Here is a 23,550-nt window from a genome sequence, read left to right as displayed (position 1 = left end):
ATATACATGTGCTATTAACCAGTAAGGGTTCCCTTCTTTATAAGTTGGTGCTTTTAGGTGTTTGTGGTCTAAATTAAGGGTTTTATGTACAAGTTATGTCATTTAAATTCATGCTGAGGTCTGTTAAAAGTCAGATATGGGTTCATATTTATCATCAGAGTTCCTGTTTGTGTGATAAATCTGAGGTCGAGCTGATGTTTGTTAGAGGCGAAGGGCAACGTTCAAGGGGAAAAATAGAAGTTTGATTGAAGTATGTGTTGTGGATGACTCTCAGCTACTTCCACAACGAATTTAGCTTGATATCTGTAAAATTGACTGACTTGGAGCCGTTTTTGTGTTGGCTTTTGGAGCCATCTTGGATTTGCTTTGCTTTTAATTGTTAATGGGTTGTAGGCGTGCAGTCCAGGGAGTCCTTCGTGGGAGTTTTAACAAAATTCAACCAGTGGTTCATGAGATATTTTGCCAGAAGACACACAGACACGGGCGTCAACGTTGACCTTTTGCCTTTTTGTGGCGGGCGAAGTTGATTCCGCCCGCCTCCCGCTGCTCCAGCCGGACCGAGAGCCCCCCGCCCATCTGGTGGTCCTGAGCAAAGGCGAGCTGGACCTTCCCTGATCAGCCCTGAGCTAACGGCGCCACGTATCACGCCGGTGTGCGGTCGGGGTGTATGGGTAGAACCGAGTCCAGATATCCAAGTTGACAACCGACACATCTGGATTACTGAGGAGACCGAGTTTACGTACAGGAAGTTAATTTTCTGTTTTATTCTGTAAAAACAAGAAGTCATCTGGTAAATGGCTTTATCAAAGCGCTCCAAAGCACTTCACACTACAATCAGTCATCCACTGATAGTTATTGATTTTCTGCTTCTAAATTAGTGTTTTATGGTTACGATTGGGATTATTTTAAGAAGTTCTTATAGATTCTGTAAGGTTTCTCAACGCATCTATACTGTTTTTATCTCATTAAGACTTTTTAATAATTGATGAATACATAAATTCATTGGGTGCACTTGAACTTAGGTTTTATTGGAAAAAAAACTAGAAATCGGTTTCAACAGGTGTCTAAACTCTTTAACATCAGGTGGTGTCTGTTGGCAAAATATCTCATGAACCAGCGGGTGGATTTTCATTGTTTGGTACATCTTAAACTTTAAGCTTTAAGGTCAGTTCTATTCAAGATGGCTGCCACAAAAATGGCTATAACTCAGTCAGGCATGTTGTGGTAGTAGCTGAGAGTCATCGCCAACACGTACTCCGAGCGTTAAATTCTGTTTTTGAAACTTAGCTCTGTCTGTCTGTTAGCAAAATCGTCTCCAACCACCGGATGGATTTTAATGGAGGTAATCGCTCTCTGTCGGGGGGGTCAGCCTCACTCAAAATGGCCTCTGCCCCGTGGGTTTTACAGATACTGAGCTGAAATGTGGCGTAGTAGTAGCCGAGTCCTCAGCAGACGTTGTTTTCAAGGTTCGACCTGAATGAGCAAAGAGACGCAAAAATAATCCGAGTCTTAAACTCGCGTTCGGTCTTAAAGTCCAGCTGAGACACTTTCTGTGCTCCTCGTTTGCAACAGGAGGTTTCTGTGTATTTATAGATACAGCTGTGTTGGCGTTACAGCACTCTGCATTATAGATATAGATATATATATATATATATATAGAACCACAGCTTGGCCTTTATAATCTGCTGAGTTCTGCTGGTCCGGTGCTGTAAAGGTTTAGTGCAGCTCTGACTGATTCGTGTACAGAAGCAGGCATCGCTGCTGACTGGCTGGCTGGCTGGCTTTTAATCCTCGCCTTTATCGCGTCGCCACATGAGGGGATTAAAAGGCCATCTCTCTGTTGTAGGTGAGCTCCAGATGTAAGCTTTTTATGACTCGGCGATGAGTGCGATTCGTAGCGTCTCCGGCCTTTTTCCGTGAAAGTGCGCTGTCATAATTTGTGGAAGAGCCCCAGCAGGCGGGCCCACTTGCTGTTCGTGGCGAGCGTTTTTCTGGGCCGCACACCGGGTCAGCAAGGTCACCTGCTGGACTGAAGTTTGGCGTCACATCTGAATCTGTTGAGACGTTGTGCAACGTGTAATTCTAAAATATAAAATCTCATAAACCCATATTTTATTCATAGTGGAACGTAGTGAACAGATCAAATGTTGAAACTGACACTTTTTACAATTCGTTTGGATAAAATAAGATTATTTTGACTTTGACGGCAGCTACACATCTCAAAAAGTTGGACAAGACATCCAGGACCTGAGGAGAGCAGCTGCTGGAGGTTTTAGAGGGAAATGTTGTCCCATTCTGGTCTGTAGAGGGTTCTAGCTGCTCTCCAGTCCTGGGTCTCTGATGGATTTTTGGTTTCATGATGCGTCAGATGTTTTCAGCTGGTGAGAGGTCTGGACTGCAGGCAGGTCAGTTCAGCTCCTGGACTCTTCTTCTATGAAGCCGTTTTGTTAGAACGGAGGCTGTTTGTGGTTCAACATCGTCCTGCTGAAATCTGCAAGACCTTCCCTGAAAAAGACGTCATCTGGAGGGAACTATATGTTGTTTCTGCATTGATGGAGCCTTTTCAGAGGCACTAATGCACCCCCATACCATCAGAGAGGCAGGCTTTGATAACAGGCTGGATAGTTTGGAAGCTTTGCCCATCTCCAGCCTCTAAAATACTCAGTCCTCTTACCGACCGGTTGCCAATTCAACCTATTTTGTTGTTTATGTGTACCACTTAGTTTTACAGCATTTGTTGCCCGTTTTCTAACATTTGAGATGTGTTGCTGCCATCAAATTCAAAATTATTCATTTCTTAAAACAGTACAATTTCTTAGTTGAAACATGATCTGTTTACTGTATTCCATTGTAAATGAAATATGGGTTCATGAGATTTACAAATCATGGAATCCTGTTTTTTATTTTTTTCTCGTTTTGGAATTGTGGTTGTAGATGATTGTTTTGATGACAAGTCTCTCAATGAAAAATCTTCAAGAAACCTCAAGCGTCTTGCAGTAATTTGACTTCCTAACAGGAAATAAGGAACTACGTGTGACTATATTTTTGAATGAGCCCACAGAAATGTGGTTTAGCAACTCCTCCCTTGCTGAAATGAAGTTATGTCATCCGCTAATCTGGCGTTCCTGGTAGTGCTTAATGGTTTATAGGCTTAAAGTGACCTGTGGCTGTACTGCTCAGGGTGGTGGGGGGGAGAGAACTGTCTGGAAGAGTTATTCAAAAAGAGGATGTGCAGTTTTTTTGTGGTTTGGGTCACTGGGAGATAAATCCTTCATTATTCTCACAGCACAGAGTCATCGATTGACTGAACAGTTGTGTAACAGCTCGATCAGTCGTTTGGCTCTCGCTCAGGCTGATTGAAGGTTTAACTTATTCCAAACTAACTAAGATTAACACATGCTATGACTGGGACCTGAATTTATTTGATTAAAGGAGAAATTACTTGTTTGTTTGCTCTGAGGTTCATTAGTTCCTCATAAATGATCCCAGCTGTTTCGAATGATCTCGTAATAGACAACAAAGTTGCTGTCCTCTGGTTTGTCCTTGAGCGTCTCCGTCACCGTCCTTCCCCGTGCGCCTCCTCGTTGTGAGTCACCTCGGCTGGTCTGTGAACACAAGTGCACACATAGCGGTTATCACATGCATCACCCCCCCCCCCCGATTGTTGCCGTTCTGTCTGTCTTTTTCTTTAAGAAGTCCCTTTCGCCCTGCACTGGTGTTTGCTTTTTAAGTGGTCGTAAGAAGGTCATTTTTGACCAGTTTTAACAATTGCTGCGTGTCAGAGGAATGTTGTAGAGCTGTAAAAGGATGCATCGATGGTGGGGGGTGGGGGTATCACACCCTCATGAGAAGTCTCCTAAGAAAGGAAGCGTCATTACCGATCCACTCCGACGCTGGCATCTCACTTGAGTGCGACTGTTGGAGGCTAGTTGGCGCTTCAGAGTGGCGAGAAAACGGGTGGATTTCCCGTGTCTGTGATTGGACGGCCAGTGAGCTGTGCAGCCAGTTTTTTGGGGAAAAGTCATGGTCTGCTTTCACGTGCGCGGACCCTTGGCTGTGCGCGCTGCCTGGACGTTTAAAGGCTCCGGCTTTCTCCACGAGAAGTCACAGAGTCGGTTTGAGGTCACGTGGCTGCGAGATGTTCGTTTTTCGCGCGCACACGCCCGGGCCTTGTGTCACGAAGGCTTCAGGTTTTCTCCCCCTGGAAGTTAAAACGGTTTGATTCAAACCAGGCATTAAGCTCCTGAAGTAATTAAACCCTGCTGAAAACACAGGCAGGGTCAGTTGTGCTTTCTCTGCAAGCAGCATCTGCTTCGACACACCTGCCGTGAGTGTGCGCGGTCCGATGCGTGTTCGTGCACCAACTGCAGGACTTGGAAAAAATAAACAAAACGTAAAATAATATTCAGACGTGTAATCAACCTCGATAAAATGCGACAACTCTGATCGTTTTTCCACTCGTCCTTTGAAGCGGGCCGAATGGCGTCAAGCTCCCAGCTTGTTCCGGTGCGACCCGGTCCAGAGTCCGGACAGTGGCAGGTGAAGCGCTGCACCTGTTCACCTGTTTTAGCCGGGACACAGGTGTGATAAGAGAGGAAACCTCCACGAAGCTGAAGGGAAACTCTGCACCGCGGCTGATTGATTAAAGGAGGTTTTTGTTCTTCTTCACCAACGCTTCCATCCACATTTTTTTTTTAAAATGCAAACAGTGCGTACAGTTAAGTCAACTTACAGATACCTAAAGTAGAAATACAACTCTTAACCCTCTACAATCAGGGTTTGAGACACCTGCAACGACTCCTCATGATTGCCATTAACATGTTGTCGCAGCCAAGTGGGATACTGACTGAAGTTTTCACTTGTTTAGTTGCCGATATTCAGCTTTAAAAAGTAGATTGCTCCACTTTGCTTTATGTTTGATCCCCAGATGTCACAATCCAGCCACGCCTTTTTTTTCGGAAACTTTTGCTTGTTGCTTAAGTCTAAATGATTCTCTGGTTGAAAGTTTATAGAGTTTCCTTGTTTTTTAAAAGGATGAAGAACAGCAGGTGAGTCCTAAAATGATGCTGAGCTCGGCGCTCTTGGAGTCAGCTGCACGCTCTTCCTCCTCTCTCAGCTGAGGTCCATAACCAAACCTGGTTCATTTCGACTTTCAGCCGTGCTTTTTTCCGATGACTCTGTCCTGACACTTTCAGTTTTGCTTCATCTCCTCCCCTGTTAGACTCATGTTTAACAATGCTTCTGAAAATAAACCCAAGTTACAAACGCCGTTACCCCGAGACAACACTTCCTCTGTTGTTTTGAACGCCGTCAGGCTTTCTCACAGTCTTATTGTGTTCCTGAAACTGTGTGTGCCCTCTCCGGGTGTAAATCTCAGCACTGCCCACCGACGGCATGTGCGAGATCACACCTCCCCAACCATCTTTAGCCGGGCCATTCAGAACGACGCAGGGAACGGACCGTTGGCGCTTTACACCAGATACTGTTTCTCTCGCCCCGCTTTGCCACGTAGTAATCTGTTCGTCGCCGTCCAGATTGGTGGCTGCTGCCGGGCTTTAATAACAGCACGGATAAAATAGGAACACGACGTTCTTTTAAAAATGTAATTTGGGGATAAAAAAAAAAATTCAGATGCATCTGTGGCCTCGCCTCATTAAAAACAACACAAGTCTGCCTTTAAAAGGAACAAAAACATACAGATAGACGCATCTAAAACCTCACTGTTCCTTTATTAGATGTGGCTGCTTTCATTATTTAATTAATTAAAGTAAGAAACGCACTCACGAATGCTCCAATGTGTGATTTAAAGCCATTAGCTGCATCCTAAAAGGGACGCCGAGTCGAAAAACACAGGGAAAGCTGCAAAACCTCTTTCACACAGGCGTTAATCTGACAGCAACTTGACTTCTTCCGGAGCATCCTTGACACCGGGCTTTCTAAAATTGCATTTGCAAATCAATTTCAGTACGACGCGGTTCTAAACCGCTGTAGTCACGGATGTGGATTGACGCGCACAAGCGAGGGGTGGTGTAATTTATCATCCGAGTTCTGCTTTTCAGACGAATCCCACAGATCGGGTCGTTCAAGGCTTTCTTACTGCGGAACAACTGGATTTTTGAAACAGTAAGAAGTAACAGAAACCTGAATAGTTATGCTTTTATTTTAATGTGCTTCACTTTCGTTCCTAAATGCACTGAGATAACTAAAAAAGCTGAATGCTGTCGGCTGAAGCAGCTTCTTCTGTCTTTCACGCTCAGCAGACGGAAAGTTAAGGTGGAGACGAACCGTTTAAACAATCGAGTATCAAGATGGGGGGTTGAACAGTCGTGTTTCTTGAGGATTGAAGCTGTTTTAGTTGTCAGGAAGTGAAACGACCTGTGGAACGAGGGCAGTACTCGTCACATCTCGTAAAAACTAAAATGGTGTAAAGACTGGATGCTTTCAGCAGATCTGAGGTGTTGTGCCTCCGAGGTAGTCACAGAGTAGAGTTGGTGAGTGCAAAGCCCTTTTTGAAGTCAGTTTAATTTTTTCCCAAATTTCGTTGCAATGATGCAACCACATTTTCTTCCACCTAAAGTGTCTCATTATATGTTGGATTAATAAAACTCCAACAAAAAAATGGTAAAATATTCACAATATTAACAAGAATGCAGCAAAAACGGTTCAGTTCAACAGAACCTTCAGCGCTTTATTCAAGTGCTTAAATCTGCCTGGATGTTATTTATATACAAGATACATTTCAGGTGTTTTGTTTCTTTTTTGAAGAAAGGTTATCATGTTTTATGTGAGAGCAAACAAACACTTAATCCATCTGTAAAACTTTAAAGTCTCATATACGCTAAATGTAGCATAATTTTATCGTAAGCCTTCAGTCAGAGGCAACAGTCCTGGTTATTGTGGATGTCAAATTTGGAAAAACAACTTAATTGTTTAAAATAAAAATAAAAAAATCATAATAACAAATTCCACGACATTCCCTGTTTTACAGTAAATTCCGTTTTTAATGTCCAGTTGCGTCGTAATTTTCCGCTTTTTGGAAATCTTAAGGCTCTACCCTTTCACACAACACTTTGAAGCCGAGCGGGAGACTTCTTTGTTTGTTTTTCTGCCTCAGTGTGATTTCTGTAACAACCAAGGCACCTGCGAGCCAGCAAGCGAGGTAGTCACAGAACAGAGTTTGGTTAAATAGATGTGACGTCCGCTCTCCCCCGGGTAGTTCTGCGATCTGGTCAGCGACGCTGCGATGTCGGCCCGTTCTGGAACTTCGCCTGCGTGGAAAGATGACCCAGGCTTTTTTTTAACCTCGTAGATCGTGCATAATTAACACTATGAAGAACTGATTTTTATATTCTGACACTGATGAGATGTTGTTCAGTCGGTCTGTGCTAGTCAGCTTTTCCCTTATTTCCTTTCCTTTAAATATCAAAATATACTTTAAAACTACTTACTGTGCTTTTAAATCCATGCTATATATGACTGAACTTCAAAAGATGTAACGGCATCCTGTCAGGCTGTGGTAAGAGACTTGGTTTCACACGTTATGCCTCACTTTCACAATTAAATCCTGCTTGAATGATTGATAAGAAGTTCTGTTAAATTAGCAGGTGTGTTTGATTGAAGCCACTAGGAATAAAACCGCACAAGTTACCTTTTGACTCAACGTCACGGCAATAAAACAAACAGCGTCTACATCTAGGTTTGTCATTTTTAAAAACGCGATGCTCTGTTTTCAGGCCGTTATTAGCAGTAACTGTCTGTGCTTCTCTGCTTCTTCGAGTACATTATTCCCCCACGCATATCCGCGCCACGGCTCCCCGGTCGGCGCTCATTTCCTGCCTCGCCATTGCTGATTGAGTTACACGCCGTTCCGTCAAAAGGCTCTTAACAAGCCTCGAAGTGAGAGGAGGAGAGCCACGGCTTCGCCAGGAATCTGCGTTCACTCGACGCGAGCAGATTGGGGAAATTTTAAACCTCGTGGTATAGTTTCTGTTCAGGGTGAACGCAAACCTGTGACCCCCCTGGTGCAGATTTTACACGGGGGTCAGCAAACCCTATCGGACGTTACCGCTCGGAGCTTTATGAGGAATGCGGCTGCGATCTGGAGCGGCGCGTACGAACAAGGAGCCAACATTGTGTGCAGAAAGTGCTGCCTCACAAAAGGGCCCTCACAAAGCCTGAAACGAACCCCCCACGCGTCCATCTGTCTGCTCGACTTCCTATTAGTCAGGCGAAACCAGCAGCTCCTGGCGTGCAGAGATCGTAGCTGCTGAAGCCTGAACTCCACGGCGCTGAGAAATAAATATAAACCGCAAATAAACACCACAAATTACAGCAACCCTTGGTTTGACAAAGTAAATATATTAAAAACAAGCCTGTAATTAAGCCCTTCAGCGCAGAGACTGCGATAATTTTTATTAATTTTGGAGGTAAACAATAATAGACTTGTAGGAAAATGTTTCAGCCTCCTGATTAAACGCAGATCGTTGACTTGGAGATGGATTTATTGGAGAAGAGAGCCGCAGCACCCCTTTCTGAGCGCCTTTTGATGTAATTATACCTTCCCCTCGGAGAAGCGCTGCTGGTATTTTTGGCAACCCGAGACGAGGAAAGAGACAAAAGAAAATGCACAAAATCCACAGCCGGAACAGAAAAACACAACATTACATTGCAGTTACAATGTTAAATCTAACGTTTTGTTATATACTGTGATAATCATGAACAGATGGAAGTGGATGATTATATGTAAACAGATGAGCAGTTTGGAAACTTTACTCCTTTAATTCATGGAGTATTTTGGATTAAAATCAGCTGAATTTTATTGAGAAATTAGGAGCCGAGGAGAGGCTTTGGTGATGCTAATGAGCGATCACCACGCTGCCAGTGGTGGTTATTTGACCTCCATCCTTGGCTGGGATCATTAAGCCTCGAGGCTCCAAACTGTGCCCTAGTTTGGTCAACATGGACAACAAAACCCCGTTACACAACTCGTAAGTACTTGTGTACTTATATGTACTTGTATATTTGGGTCATACTGAGGGAAAGGGAGTAATTAGGAAGCAACGTATTTGGTTCTAATTCAACTAGGAGTAGATGAAGGTAAAAACGAGACTGTTCGATTACTGGGGTTAAGGCCTGAAGCGTCATTTTAAGATGGTGGTTATGTCGCCATGGCTCAGTCTAAACAAAAAAACACGAGTCTCTTTAGAGGGATGATCACAAACTTGCCAATATCGCAGTATCGGTGGGCGCAATGTCATCGCAATGAATTCCAAAGAAATCAGATTTGGCAGTCAGATGGACCCCCCCGTTTCGCGGCGTGTGGAGGGAACATACGGGTTTATATTCTACGATGATATCGCAACTTTGTGTTTTAAAGATACTTTGCCTCCTTGGTGTTGTTTATGAAAAAAGGATAGTCTGTCTGTTTGTTGGCTTTAAACGGCGTCCGTTTAGCATCCATTTTCCACCTTCGTTTCCTAATCAGCTGGCCTCGTCTTCCTCAGCGGTTTGCTGTTTAGCTCCTCCTCTGCACCCAGAACTTCATTTTCCTCCAGCTTCCACAATTTAATCTTGTTTGAAAGGTATATGACTGGATGTTATCACTGTTTATTGTCCCGTGTCTGAAGTTATCGCCCGCCACCTTTCCGTCTTTCAGGCTGTCGTTGGAAAACGGCGTTCCTTTTAAAGTTGGTAGTGGCTCTAATTTGTCTAATAGTAGAAAACTTTAATCCGAATATTGTGAAATAAATTGATAGACTTGAACATTTGGACAATGGTGTCGGGGTCAGGAGGTCAGAAACTTCATGCTAGCTTAGCTTTGTCCTCTGAGGACGTTTAAGGTGTGTGGTTTTGTCTCTCTTCCTGCAGTCCTGCGGTGGACAATCGGTGAAAGGGAGTTCTGGAAAGTCCTGAATGTGTTGGCTGTCCTCCCCCCGCCCTCCTCCCTGTCATGAGGTTGGGTTTAATCTGTTACTAAGCCCATCATTCATTGCTTGTTCTGCCCTGGTATCAGTGTCTCTGGCTTTTTTTTTTTTTTTACACTGTGACTATCAGACCATGTCAGAGGAGCAGGGATCGCTCCGGTTACTTTCCATGGCTTTTACAGCGGCGCTGGGATCAGTCGGAGCTGCGGGAGTCGCTTTAAGATGTCCATAAAACACGATCAGATTGTGTCGTTATATTCAGCTAGAGGAGGTTTAATTTCTGCCAATATTCAGTGTGAAGGCCGAGTGCTGAAACTGGCTAAAAGAAGTGAAACACTAGCTAAAAAGAGGGGAAATACTAGAAAATGGCTAGAAGGGGAAAAATGCTAGGTAAAGGCTAAAGGAGGGAAATGCTAACTGACGACTAAAAGGTTGGAAATGCTAACTGAAGGATAAAAGGTGGGAAATGGTAGCTAAAGGCTAAAAAGTGGGAAATGGAAGCTAAAGGCTAAAAAAGTGGGAAATGGTAACTAAAGGCTAAAAGGTTGGAAATGCTAACTGAAGGATAAAAGGTTGGAAATGCTAACTGAAGGATAAAAGGTTGGAAATGCTAACTGAAGGCTAAAAGGTTGGAAATGGTAGCTAAAGGCTAAAAGGTTGGAAATGGTAGCTAAAGGCTAAAAGGTTGGAAAGTTCTCGCTAAAGTATAAAGTTAACAAAACCAAAAATCGTCGCATTTTTCTCTTTTATCAGCTGAACGTTTTTTTTTGTGAATTTCTGACGGCCATGGTGTGAATGCTGAGTCAGCATTAACACAAACATGAAGCTGTTGGTTTTCTGTTAAATAAATGAAAGAGCTGAAATTAAAGCTGTTCATCGTGTGTTTTTGTTGACGTAGCTGATGGCGCGTTTCTCCGTGCAGAGGATGAGAACCTGTGGTGCCGCGGGTGAACGCGGCGAGCCCGTGTTGACGCGTGTCGGACCTCTGGTAACGCCACGTAGTGACAGCGGGGCGTGCGTTGCTGTGGTAATCGGATTGCGAGAGGGTGTCTGAATCATGACTCTTGAGTTGGTGCGTCCCGTTATGTCCAGTCCGAGCGCTTGTCTTTGTGTATAAATCGGGAGGAAATGTTCTTACATCACGGCCGTCCCCGGGGCAGCACACGGCGCTCTGATGCGTACGACACACACGCCTGCACGCATCATGCTGGCTGCTTCTCCCTTCGTTTCAGACCCAATGGTGGAAGGACAGGAAACAAACTGATCATCCACTCTTTGTTTACTTATATGTTAATATTCGCGCACAGACGCAGTCAAGTGTTGGCTGATGGTGCCGTATTTATCCTGACAGGTAAATGAGAAGTCTGTGTTGTAAAAAGGCATCATGGTCAGCATTCGTTCCTGCTTTAAAGGCTAAACTAAGGTCTCTGCTGAAGGTTATTAAGATGCTTTTGTTTGTAAACAGGAAAGCCTCCCGCTGCTTCTGACAGAACATGAGCAATTCCTAAACAAAACCCTTTCCCTTTCCCTTTCCGTGGATTTTCGTTGGCATGACTCACGACGAGGAAAAGGTGCGTGGTCGGCCCTTTGCAGACAGGTTAATCATCTTCTCATCAGCTGGTTTGGAGTAGCGTTTTGAGTTATTAACAGAGTCTTTGCAGAGGTTTGGGGAAGGTGAAAGTCTGGATTGTTCCGTTGAGTCTTTCTCAACAACAGATAAAACATTTTGATGTGTCAGCGCCTCGGATTTATTTAAAAGGTTCTACCAAAGAAGTCTCAAACAATCCATTTTGGATCCTTTTTTTGTTAGCAGGCTTGACGATTTGTGCTAGGGATGGGCGTTTTAAGCAAAACCACTGAATTATTCTACATTTCTTTAAATATTTACAAACCACCCGAAAGCTGAGGTCGCTCGTGACAGCGGAGTTTCCACTTTGTAATCCTTTCAAAATAAACTACTACGGCAGGAAAACGCCGGGACCTTCTGAGTCGTTTTCCTTTTCTTTCAGGGGGATTAGGTGTTGTTAGAAAAAAAGCACCATTACCACCAGGTGCCGGTGTTTAAAACAGACATTGGTTATATGATTAATCCTTCAAATTCACCCGTTTTAACTAGACTTTGAATATTCAAAAATCACTGCCTATTCCTTAATCGTACCGCCTGCTGATGAGCACAAAATAACTGTTTTCACTGAACTTTAGGAGAACATTTTGAGACTTCTTTAACAGGAACTGCATGAGGAAATGAACTGACAGCAGAACGTTTGCCGTCCGGTGGGACAGGTAAGCTTAAATCAGATAAATCTCGAACGCTGGATGACCTCTGAGACGACCCGGGATCTGAGAGATGTCCTGGGATCTGAGAGACGTCTTGCTTTGGACAGTAAAGCCCATGGACGGGTCACTGTTCATAGCAAAAACGGTGATAACGTTGGACGGATGGATCTGTTTTTGACCCTGTCCTAAAGAGATCCGTGAACGAGAAACGACTCCATCTTAGGTTTTCTCGTCCAGGAATCAGGTTGAGTTGAATCTTAGGGCAGAGAACAGATCCAGCTCAGGTTGGGCACCATGTTTGATCTCCTTTTAGCTGCAAATGCGGGGAACCTGTGATCGGAGCCTGTCTGTTTTGAGTCGTGACGGTTGACGAAAACACAGCGTTGAAAAGGACAGACGGACCAAAATAGATGGAATATTTTTAACATCGCGCACACGCCTCGGTGTCTGAGTCTATTCAGGTTTCTCCTTTCTTCGCCACAACACAACAGCCAACCAGGAACGGCGGCCGAAAGAACTAAGAAACGTGTCCGCAGCTTTTCAGATGCGGCGTCCAAGAGCGTCTTTAACGACATGAGCCTAATTAACCGCAGTCCGCTTGGTGTTTGGGATCAGATTGGCTGAGTTGGATCAGGCTTAAAACAAAAAAAAGCTGATGTGACTAATGTGGAAAAAAGCCTGAATAAGCCCACAGAACAAAACGTCTCCTGTTTAGTCCGGGAGACCGTCCTGAAAAGGCTGAAAGGACTGTTTTTACTTTAAGTGCCGAAGATAAACAGACAGGTAATGAGACGCTGCGCCGATATGCCTTTTTACGTCAGTGTCCCTTTAGCTTCCGGTGGATTCGTTGTCTAACCTTTTACATAAAGGAGTGACACACCGCTGAGATTTATTTGAGCCCCGGGAGTAATTTAATGAAGCGAGTTGGACGGAGAGGCCGCCGTTGCTGCCAAAGAGCCTTGTGTTTTAGTACGTGTGCGAGGTTGTTCCAGCGCATTATGTGCAAAGGAGTCATCTGATGCTTTTTGCAAAATAATTATTCCAACATCAAAGCCTGTTAAACCAAGTGTTGCACTTTATTTTTTATTTTATTTTATTTACAGCAACAAGTGGAGGTGACTCATCAGTAATTTATGGATTGTAGAAAACGCTTCCAGATTAACGTAACTGCAGGGCGATGTGGACATGATCGCCCGCTGCCGAAAGGCGAAGTATATACTTATTAGAAAGTAACAATTGAACGTACCTATGGAAGTGGTAAACTTCTAACCTGATTCAAAATGGCTGCTGTAGCCGTGAGACTCTTAAAACTACAAAAATGGCTACAACTCAGTCAGTTTTACAGACACTGACCTACAATCTAACGTGGTAGTAGCCGAGGCTGAACAGACTACATCTTTGGATTTTTGTTTTATATTTTGCCGGAGTTGGATTTCATTTTCTGTCAGCAAAATACCTCATGAACCACCGGCCGGATTCCAGTGAAACTTTTACATTTTAACTTTTTGCAAATATCGATCCCTCCCAACACACTGAGTGACTCGAACCCCGTCAGGACTGTCTGGTAAAAGCTCTTTTAAAGGATGCGTTCAGACATTCGTTTTTGGCTCTAAGCTGATGTTTTTCTGCCTTTTAGCAACTAAATACCAAGCTGTCAAGGGTGCTCATCCTTGCACTTAGCCTGCCTGATCTCTGCTTTTAAAGCCGTTAATCAGTAATTGTTTTATCGCGACATTAAAAACCTGGTTTGATGTCGAGTAAGCCCGTCTGGAAAAACGGATGCCTACTTTCTGCCACTGAATTCTGATTTGTGGTTATAACTTATTCATGGCGAAGGAGTTATAACCTAAATGAACGATGGGCTCTTATCAACAGATATGTGACCCGGGACAACACGTACTGTTGTTTCTTTCTGCTCCTGATTTACGCCTCGGCTGGCGCGCCTAACTGAGTCAATCAGTTTAAATTAAAGCCTTCTCCTTCTGGCCGGGCTCGTCGAGGAAATCCAAAACTGATCCGGCAGAACTCAGTAGGGCACAAAGAAGGAGTCGTGCTGTAGATGTTCTGCCCTTAAATCAGATCACCATAACAAGCGTTTGCCATTGTTCTTTATCTAATCTGTACCCTGTATTAACTTTACTTTATGTCCCACAATCTCTTACCCTCCTTCTTCAGAAGTCTGAACTCACACAGCGGAAACGCTCCAAATCCGACTCAAAGAAGGCTCAGTTTCACTGTATCTCAGTTCTCTAGGAGGACGACGGCTCTGCGGTCGGAGTTGAATCCCTGTGATTGTGATCATGTGTTGAGGCTCTCCGAGGTGGACCACAAACTCTTAGCTAGAGTTGATGGGGAGCTTGAACCGGGAAATGACTCGTGACTTAACTGCATACAGTTTAGTATGTACTCCTACCAGTAAACACCAGAACGAAAACTGGAATTTATTGTAAGTCAAGCTCGTTCCCAGTGCTGTCCCTCGTCTCTCTTCCGGTTTGTGGTGTTCAGACAGGATCTCAGGGCGCAGTCGGGGAGATGAGGGCATCTAGTTTGGTCTGGAGACAGTCGGATGGATCGACGGATCGGGTGCTGTCAGGAGGAACGAGGGTGTAGCCTCGTCTCATGACCCCGTTGTGTTCAGGATCCGATTCCAACCCACACTAAAAGAACCTTAAATTTAAACTTTAAAAAGGCACGGTGGCAACTGTTTTATTAATCGAATACGTTGTTATTTTCTTGTCAAAGAAGAAATCTCGATTGACTGAATTATCTTTTTTTTTTAAATAGCTTGAAGGAAGGTTTTTGCAGAGCGTTGGAAGCCAGCAGGAAACTCAGCTGTGAAGACATAAGTGTGTGTTTTGCTGTGATTTCTATGACATGCCAGCTTGTGTACTCAGCTGTAAACTACAGGGACACATCCACACGTTTATTTGGAAAACTGTACTAAAATCTATAAGCTTTCTTCTGCTAATAAGACAAAAAAATGAGAAAAATACTAGAATACCAGAAACCTTTTTCATCTTTTTTCTTTCACATTGTGTGCCTAATGAGTTCTGCAGCAGTTACATGTTTTAATCTGGTAATTATTTAAATACATATTAATCCTTAGATGTTTTAATGAACAACCTGTCTTAAATTGCTCCTTTGTTTTGGGGTTTTATGAATAAAGTAGACTTTAGGCAGAAGCAAGAACTGTTTTTTAGCGTTTTGGTTAAAACAAAATAGACTATCCGATCCAAGCAGGCAGTTCTTGTTTCAAGGTTTACTACAGGAAAGGTTTACTGTGTCAAAAAGCACAAAAGGTTTCCATCTTATATTCCTGGTCAACTTGTGCGCAGCATAAAGAAATGGTTTCTGTCACACAAAATAATAAAGTGAGGCTTATAATTCCAGCTAACGCTTGTTAAAGTAGTCAAACATTTCTAAAAGGGCCAATTATTAGAGTTATAATGAGAAAACAATTGTTGTAATTCTATATTTTTATCCATTTATAGCTACTAATTTTAGTAACTGTCACATATATTAGGGAAAAATGCAAATATCTTTATTTAATTTTGGTTTATGTGTAAAACCTTGTTTGGTTTTTATACAGAAACCCAACTTTAGGAACCAAAACCTGCCAAAGCAGAAACAACATCAGCTTTTCAGGCTTCCACATCTAAGAGAAAAGGGGCAGAGAAGTACAAATATTCTGCATATTTAGTACTTATACTTCAGTGTTTTAACAGTATTGGATTGGTACTGTTAGAGGGAATGGATTAGATCATTTTTAAACATGTTTGGACCGTTTTGGAAGGACGTGACGACGCCTTGAAGTTGTTTTTTTTTTTTTGGTTAAAGGTTATCAAACCAACCCACGCTTAATCTCAGGAGAATAAATACAATAAAAAAGTTAAAAAGATCAGGTAACAGGTTTGATGTTTGGATACACATCGAGCTAATGTTTAAAAGTTTTCGTCCTCCAAGAGTCGTGTAAAATATCCCTTCCTGGAAGCTGCTAAACATTACATTATATGTGATGAAATGTTTTTTTTTTTGTGGTTTTGCTAAAGGCTTAAAGTGTGAAATCTACTTCTCTGAACCATTCAACGAAATTTACTTTTTCCTATCTGATTCAGTGTTCTCTCCTTTTCTTGTCCCATCTTTTCAGTGAGATCTGAAATGATCTCGCCATCTGAAAATCAGGGTTTTTACACCGATTTAAATCCACCATCTCTGCTGCATTTATTTTTATTACTGCGTCCAGTAATGTTTCTACTTATGACATTAAAGCATTTCCATTCATAAACAACTTATTAGCAGCAGCTAAGTGTTTATAATCCTTCAGAGAGCGCACATTTATGCTATATTTGTCTTTAAATCTCTATATGAGGCATTTATGGACATTTTGTGTACATTTTGAACTTAAACGCTTTTCGTTTGTATTCATTTTACCATTTTCTTTAAAGTAAAACAAATCAAGTGTCATCTCCTGTTGAGACTAATCCCTGACGTTTTATTTAGTAAAACTTGTATTCATGTCTGATGTTTGAAGTGCCGATTCCCAGTTCTTCCAAATGTGCCGTTTCCTTTAACCATCATGAGGAAGACCGCAGCGATTTCCGGAAACTTCCCGAAAACTGAATGGGAAGTTCAGTTGGGGAATATTGGAAATATTCCAGATTGGAAGCTTTCCGTGGGAATTAACTGGAATTGTTGGGGTAATTTAAACTGCATCATATCCAAACAAAACTTTAAACCTTTGGTTATAGGCAGATAAAGATTTGGGCTCAAAGTTTATGAAAGTAATGAATTTAATTACCTTCTTTTATGATATAGATTATCAAAACCACACAACTTTTATAGAACAGTGGATTGTGAACATTTTTGCAGATCTGTTGTTGTGATCAGTGCACAACACTGAGCAAAAACATTCACCTTCTATGATGTTCTTGTCATTAAATGAGCATAAAAACATAATAAAATTCAGTAAACTGCATGTCGCATCAATACTGAAATGTCTAAATTTAAAAACAGAGAATGCCATTCGTTCTCTTGTTAGTTCGTCTTTTTTTTTGTCATTTATCTTCGTTAAAACGGAACAAGTTTCAGTAAATTTCACGTCCAGGTGACAGTTTATCATGTCTTTAGGGTTTGGCACCTCTCATAACGTGGTATAAAATCTGCTTGTTTTAGTCAAGGTTATGCTGAGTTAATTTTTAATTCACTATATTTGAGATTCTTCTTTAGAGCCCAACCTTGAGTGTTTTAAATTCCAAGCTTATCCCTGTTGATTTCCATACATTGCCGTTAATTCCCAGAATTTTGTGACCCCAGATAGGATTACACGAGCCTCAAAAGTCCAAATATATATATTTAGCGAAGGTTGGAGGTAAATGCGCAGAATCGTTAAAGTCTCAAGCATATCATTATCGGAAGTTAATTTCTTTAAAGTATAACTGATATAAACAGATTTTAGTCTGGATCAGTGTGGAGGAACCTTAAGAGGATGATGCTACCGGAACGGCAGTTTTTCTGTCGCTGCGAGGCCGAACTGCTGCTGTAGATCATCGATATTAGACCCACGGTCAGTCCGAACATCCCTGACCCCCCCGACAGGTAACAACGGGACTCCTGGTCTCTTCAGATTTATTGGATTAATGTTAAATTAAGTGCTTTCAAAACTGAGCAGCACTGGAGGGCTGAAGGTCATTTTGGGAGCTGAAGGGGGGGGAATTAACCGCCAACATGGCATTTTTTTTTTTTTTTTTTTGGAAAAAGATTACCAGAGATTAGATTAGGACAGAACTGGGGCTACTGCCAGAGGGAAGGGCACAGTGGTTTGCCTAGAATGACAACTGACCAATTTCAATTTAATTTCTTTACAAGCAAAACCCAAAAAAGGCTGTGAGTCCTCTTATTGTGAAGGAATAGAAGGAAAAACTGTTGAATGACTGCAGCGTGGAGGTTAGGCAATAAGTTCTTTGTGAAGAGGGTGTGACAACAAGTTTTCTTCGGCACAACAAGCGTTTCCCTGTTTACGTATGCCACATTTGTGATCCTCCATCCGTTTATAATCTGAATGCTGACTGATCAGGAGCCTAACGATGTTTGATTAATGAAGGCTGACTCGGTCCTGGGACACGTGGGACGGATCTGTGCGTCCCGGAGGCTGGGGTCCATCCGTTTAGGCGCCGAGGAAAGGAAATAAAGGATGACGGGCTTCCAGTGAGGCGTCAGTACTTTTTCTTCCTTAGAGAGAAGGACTCGTCCAGAATATTCACACTTGTTGTCCCCAAGTCTACTTGAATCAGATGTACGATGTACTAGTTTCACACCCACACGTGTGACGGTACTGGAACAAAATAATAAAAAATAATAAATGATAAGAAAGGAAAGATGGTAAGCAGCGAGCCCTATGTGGAAAAAGGTAAGAAGAGAAGACCAGGTAGGTTAGCCTGGCTTCACAGAAGGTTGTTGGAACCCGACGCCGTGACATTTAGTGTCTGACCGGATGTGAAGAGCAGCTGAAATTACAACAAAGTACTCTTCAGCTAATGGCAGCAGGTCACTATGGACGTTCTTGTGGTTGCATTGGGTTTTAACAATTTTCGTATTAGGTAATTGCTCGTGTGTGTGTGTTTAGCTGTGTTGCTTTGTGAGGGTTGTTATGTTGCATAATGGCCCCCTTTATGTCAGATCACCAGTCTGCACACGGACTCTTGTTAAAAAATGGCTAAGAGATCACTGAACCGCAGAAAAGGAGCGATCGAAGAGCTGGGAAATGTTTCTACTGTAGATAATTTCAAACCTGTAGTTGTGCTGACTCAGTTCTCCCTCTAATGGACATAATCTGAGGCATGTTTAGTCTCTTGTTTCTCTTTCAGGACTCTTTGTTCTTCATGTTGAAGATAGTTCCCAGTGACCCCCATGTTTGAGGTCATCGTTCTGCTGCAGAGGAAATCTGGGACCAATCAGACCCCTAACTGATGGTTTTACATGTTCTGCCCCATTTCCCATGGGCTCTAATCGGGTCGACCCAGCGCTGGTTCAGAGGCTTTCCATTGGGGGAACTTTAGTTCCTACCTGGCCGAGGTTCCAGTCGAGTCAATAATCTGTCAGGGAGCCACGTCGCTGGATGAGCAACTACTTAAAAACCGCCATTTTCTACAGCTACATGAAGTTGCTTTTGCCCAATCTTTCGGTAATGTAAGCCCTCTCCGGTGCACTTTTAACTTGCGTATGACCGACCACAGACCCAGCACCGGGGATACCACGACCTCGACGTCCTCCAGTGTCGGGTGTTGCCGAGAAATGACATCAGAGGAGCGACGAGCAGCCCTGCGATGACAATCCCGCCCACGTATTTGTATTTTTTCCAGCATTGATGCTCGGGTCCATTCACAGAAATGCAACTCCAGACCTGTAAAGACCCTCCACCATGCAGAGTCTGACTGTGCTGGTAGAGCTGACTCATCAGTCCAGGGCACCTGCACCCAGTTCTTATGATGCTCAGTTCTTTGGACTTGTTTCAGAATCAGAGGTTTGGATTTTTTGGCTGCAGTTCTTCCATGAGGACCTCTACAGATCGGACCTGACAGGACAGTAAATGGATGTCCTACAGGTTTCTAATGACACTACCGGACTGTTTTTTTTTTTTTATTTCTAAAGGAAACAAAATGCCTTTCATCTCAACACTAATGCTGCGTTCCTTTTACATCTGAACTCATAATTGTGAAGTCGGAGTGACGTAGCTTCCCACTTTACTGCGCTCCAGTTTGTCCCGCTCGGTGAGAGTCGGAAAAAAAATGGACGCCTGCAGCAAAGCCATTATTTTTCTCGCACTTTCTGACCAAGAAATCTTACTAAATAGTTGTGCGCTCCACTCACGAAACATGATTTAATACTTGCTATGTACACAGTAAAAAGTATTAGTTGTACGAGTGATTTAATGTGGAAAAAACAACTTAAAGAACAAATATTTTCAGTAGAAGTAACAGAGTTTACCTACTAAAGTTGCGAGTAGCAGCCATCTTGAAATCCTAACCAGGGGTAGTCGGAGTTGCTCCCACTTTGAGCGGCGTTCCCGTAGAAAATTACAACTAGGAACTCGGAAATTTCTATTTCCTACCATAAGTTTCCTCGGCCGACCACTGTGTTTATGTTGTCCATTGTTCTTCTAACAGCACATCAAAGACCTCGTGCCTTGTTTGGGTGTGACCTTTTGACACAGAACCATCCATCTCATCATGGTAGCAGTGTTTTTTTGGGTTCATCAGTCATTTTTTTGCCTCCTGCAGCAGTTTTCTGCTCCGTTTCAGCCTAAAAATGATGACCAGCAGCTCCTGTTGGGTGTAATCAGGTAGTCCAAGGGTGGTCACACCAATTTTTGATTTGGTTTCTTCTTGTTCACTCAATTTGCATTTTCCACATCTCACTAAAACACAGTTCGAATACTTGCTTTTTTCCTTCCAGACGAGCCTTTTCCACTGTCGGAGTTGCAAAGAATGGCGCACGGAGCAGCTTTTTATCAGGTCTTTAACGCTTTTTGTCACCTTTTTTGTCAAAGTGGATGTGGCACCGGCTCGTTCTCTCTCTAACCGGTCTCCGCTGAATGATTTCCTGTTCAGTGGGCGGCATCCAGCATCAGTTCATGTACGGATGACGGCAACAAAACAAAAAAAAAAAGTTTTCAGACCCTGGAAATCGATACACATCCAGAGATGATTTGTCCTCGTTGCCGGGTTTATTGTGATAATAGGTTAGCCATTTGTTCCCTGAAATATTATCGGTGGATGAATTACGTTGCATCAGACTATCAGCTCTGATGTAAGAGTGGAAAATGATAATTGCTCGGTTTGAGTGCAGCGCGCGCCCTCGTTTCCGAGGCAGGGGAAGCTGTGGCACCTTGCCTGGCCTTGTCCCTCCGGGCGATAATAAAGTTATTGTCTGTTTTATCTTTCAAAGTGGGAGAAAACTCGACTCGGAGCCGGTCTTTCTGTGCAGCGGCTGCACTGAGCTTCCTCTGTTCGTCTCCCTTGGGTTTGTGTCGACTTTCTGTTCTGTTCATTTGAAAAGCACACCTCACAGAAACCCGACAACCTGATCTAAAGACATTTAATCTTTTAAATAACGACACACCGGTTTCTTCGCAATGACTTGACTCGTCATCAAAACTCTAGTTAACATTGTCTCACTGATATTGTATATTTTAGCGGACAATGGTTTTGTGTGTATCTCATGAATCACTGGAGAAATATTGATTGAATGTACGTCTGTAAGTGATTAATCTTTGGAGCCAACCCAATTCAAGATGGCTACCACAGCCAGCTGGCTTAGAAAATACAAAACTGGCTACAACCCAGCCAGTTTTTACAGAAACCCTAACGCAGCCGTTTGTGACCTCTGTGCGCCTGTCCTCCCTGCAGATCCAGTTCGCGGACCAGAAGCAGGAGTTCAACAAGCGTCCGTCCAAGATCGGCCGGCGCTCCCTGTCCCGCTCCATCTCCCAGTCCTCCACAGACAGCTACAGCTCAGGTAAACAAGCCGCCTGGCCGCCGATCAGTCGCCGCGGGGCCGCCGCTTATCAGACATTCCAGCGTATATGACTGTTTTTCCGCTGGATTGACCAACCTTACCTGCCTGCTCGCCAGCCTCCTCCGTCCTCGTCTCCGGCGCTCATTCTCACGCTTTTAAGCCTCATGTGAAACTGTAAGAGGGGATTAGCCGTCAGTGGTGGACTTGGGAAGAAACGCGAGGGGAAATTTACTCTTATTTTTATATTTTTTCCTCCCTCGACGATTCGGTGAGGGCCTAAAGTTTAATGAACGTGACAAAACACCAGGCACGGCTTCGACAAGCGTTTCTCCACAGATCAAACATGCAGGTTTGTGTGCAGATCACTTGAGGATAGAGTAATTGAGGCCAAGGTGCAGAAGTGACACTTAATGGTTCAACGAGTGTCTCTTTTTGCGCGGAGCACCTCGTTAAACGTGCCGTTGCACCACCCGCGTCGCGTGTTTCATCACCGCTGAGTAGTAAAGCGGCTCGAGAACAACGCCGCCGTGGAAGATTACTCTGACATTTCTGGGAAAACGCTCGTTTTCGTCGGCGCTCGGAGTCAGACGGAAGGTTAACTGAAACACTCGTATCTGTCTGACGGATAAACCCCGGAGGTTGTTACTGAGAACGGCAGCTAACTTATCTAAAGGTTGTTAAGTTTATTGAGGTTGGAGGGCAAATACTACATAAAAAATAGTTTTGTCTTGCATCAGAGTCTTATTGTTGTTTTCTGCTCAACCTTCTGATGTCTTCCTGTTAACAAAAAGCTGAGAACGTTTTTGGAAATACTTTTAGCTACTCAAAATGTCTGCCAGATCAGCTGAAAAGAGTTCCTTATCAGTCTTAAAGTCTGGGAAAGTAGGAAGTTTGATTTTTTTATTTTTTTTTTAAACTCTTTATTTAACATTTTTCATTATTACAATGAAACATACAATACACAGAACATGGGGCAGTGACTCATAGTTGAAAAAGAAAGAACATTACAAGATGTTGCACATAGTTACGCTTCCTTACTCCTGTATGCCAGCCATTTGGACCAGCGTTTGTTGTAAAAATGTCCTTTTATATGTGAAAGATACATCAATTTTTCCATAGAGTGAATTTCCTCCACAACTTCCCGCCAATGGTCCAGCTGGAGAGGGAGTTTCTTTAGCCAAGACCGTGTAATAGCTTTTTTGCTTGCAATTGATAAAATTTTAAAAAGATATTCATCTTCTTTTTGAAACACTTCTCCGCATATCAGCCCCAGCAGAAAAATTCTGGGGTCTTTGGGGATGGCGTACCCCAAAATTATTCCGATAGTCTGGCAGATTCCATCCCAGTAGAGTGCCATCTTAGGGCAAGACCAAAACACATGAGAGTGATTGACATTCTGATGGCCACATTGTCTCCAACATTGCTGTTCTTTTCTTCTCTGTCTACTCATAATTTGAGGTGTAATAAAGTATCTAATTGTGCACTTCCATCCGAATTCCTTCCATCTTTTAGAACTGGTAGATGTCTGTTGTGTCACACACATTGAAAGCCACTCGCCCTCTGTAATCCTTACTCCCAATTCCTTTTCCCATTTTGACTTGATATTCAAGGTGTTATTTTCATTATGTTTCTGCAACCCCTTATATAGTTTGGAAACGGTTTTACTTGGAAGGTTAGTATAGGCATTTGTGAAAATTTGCACAATAGTATTACCTTCTGGAGGAACACCTTTTTTCATTTTGGTATTGTAGAAGTGTCTAACCTGGAAGTATTTAAATAAGTCTCTGTTCTCAAGTTTATATTCCCTTTTCAGTTGTTCAAATGTTTTAAAGGTGTT

General features: G+C 43.0%; 1 protein-coding gene across 2 annotated transcripts in view; it reads left to right on the top strand.

The window, feature by feature from the left end:
* The window catches only part of ahcyl2b (adenosylhomocysteinase like 2b), a 56,876-nt gene that overhangs the window by 916 nt on the left and 32,410 nt on the right, over positions 1–23,550 (top strand). For both annotated transcript variants that reach the window (XM_017424892.3, XM_017424893.3), the window contains exon 2: positions 21,605–21,713. In XM_017424892.3, the coding sequence (XP_017280381.1) occupies positions 21,605–21,713 (109 nt within the window). The remainder of the gene's footprint in view (positions 1–21,604; positions 21,714–23,550) is intronic.

The sequence above is a fragment of the Kryptolebias marmoratus genome, linkage group LG18, assembly GCF_001649575.2.
Source record: "Kryptolebias marmoratus isolate JLee-2015 linkage group LG18, ASM164957v2, whole genome shotgun sequence".
In the NCBI taxonomy this organism is placed as follows: Eukaryota; Metazoa; Chordata; class Actinopteri; order Cyprinodontiformes; family Rivulidae; genus Kryptolebias; species Kryptolebias marmoratus.
This window is presented reverse-complemented; position numbering and strand designations above follow the sequence as displayed.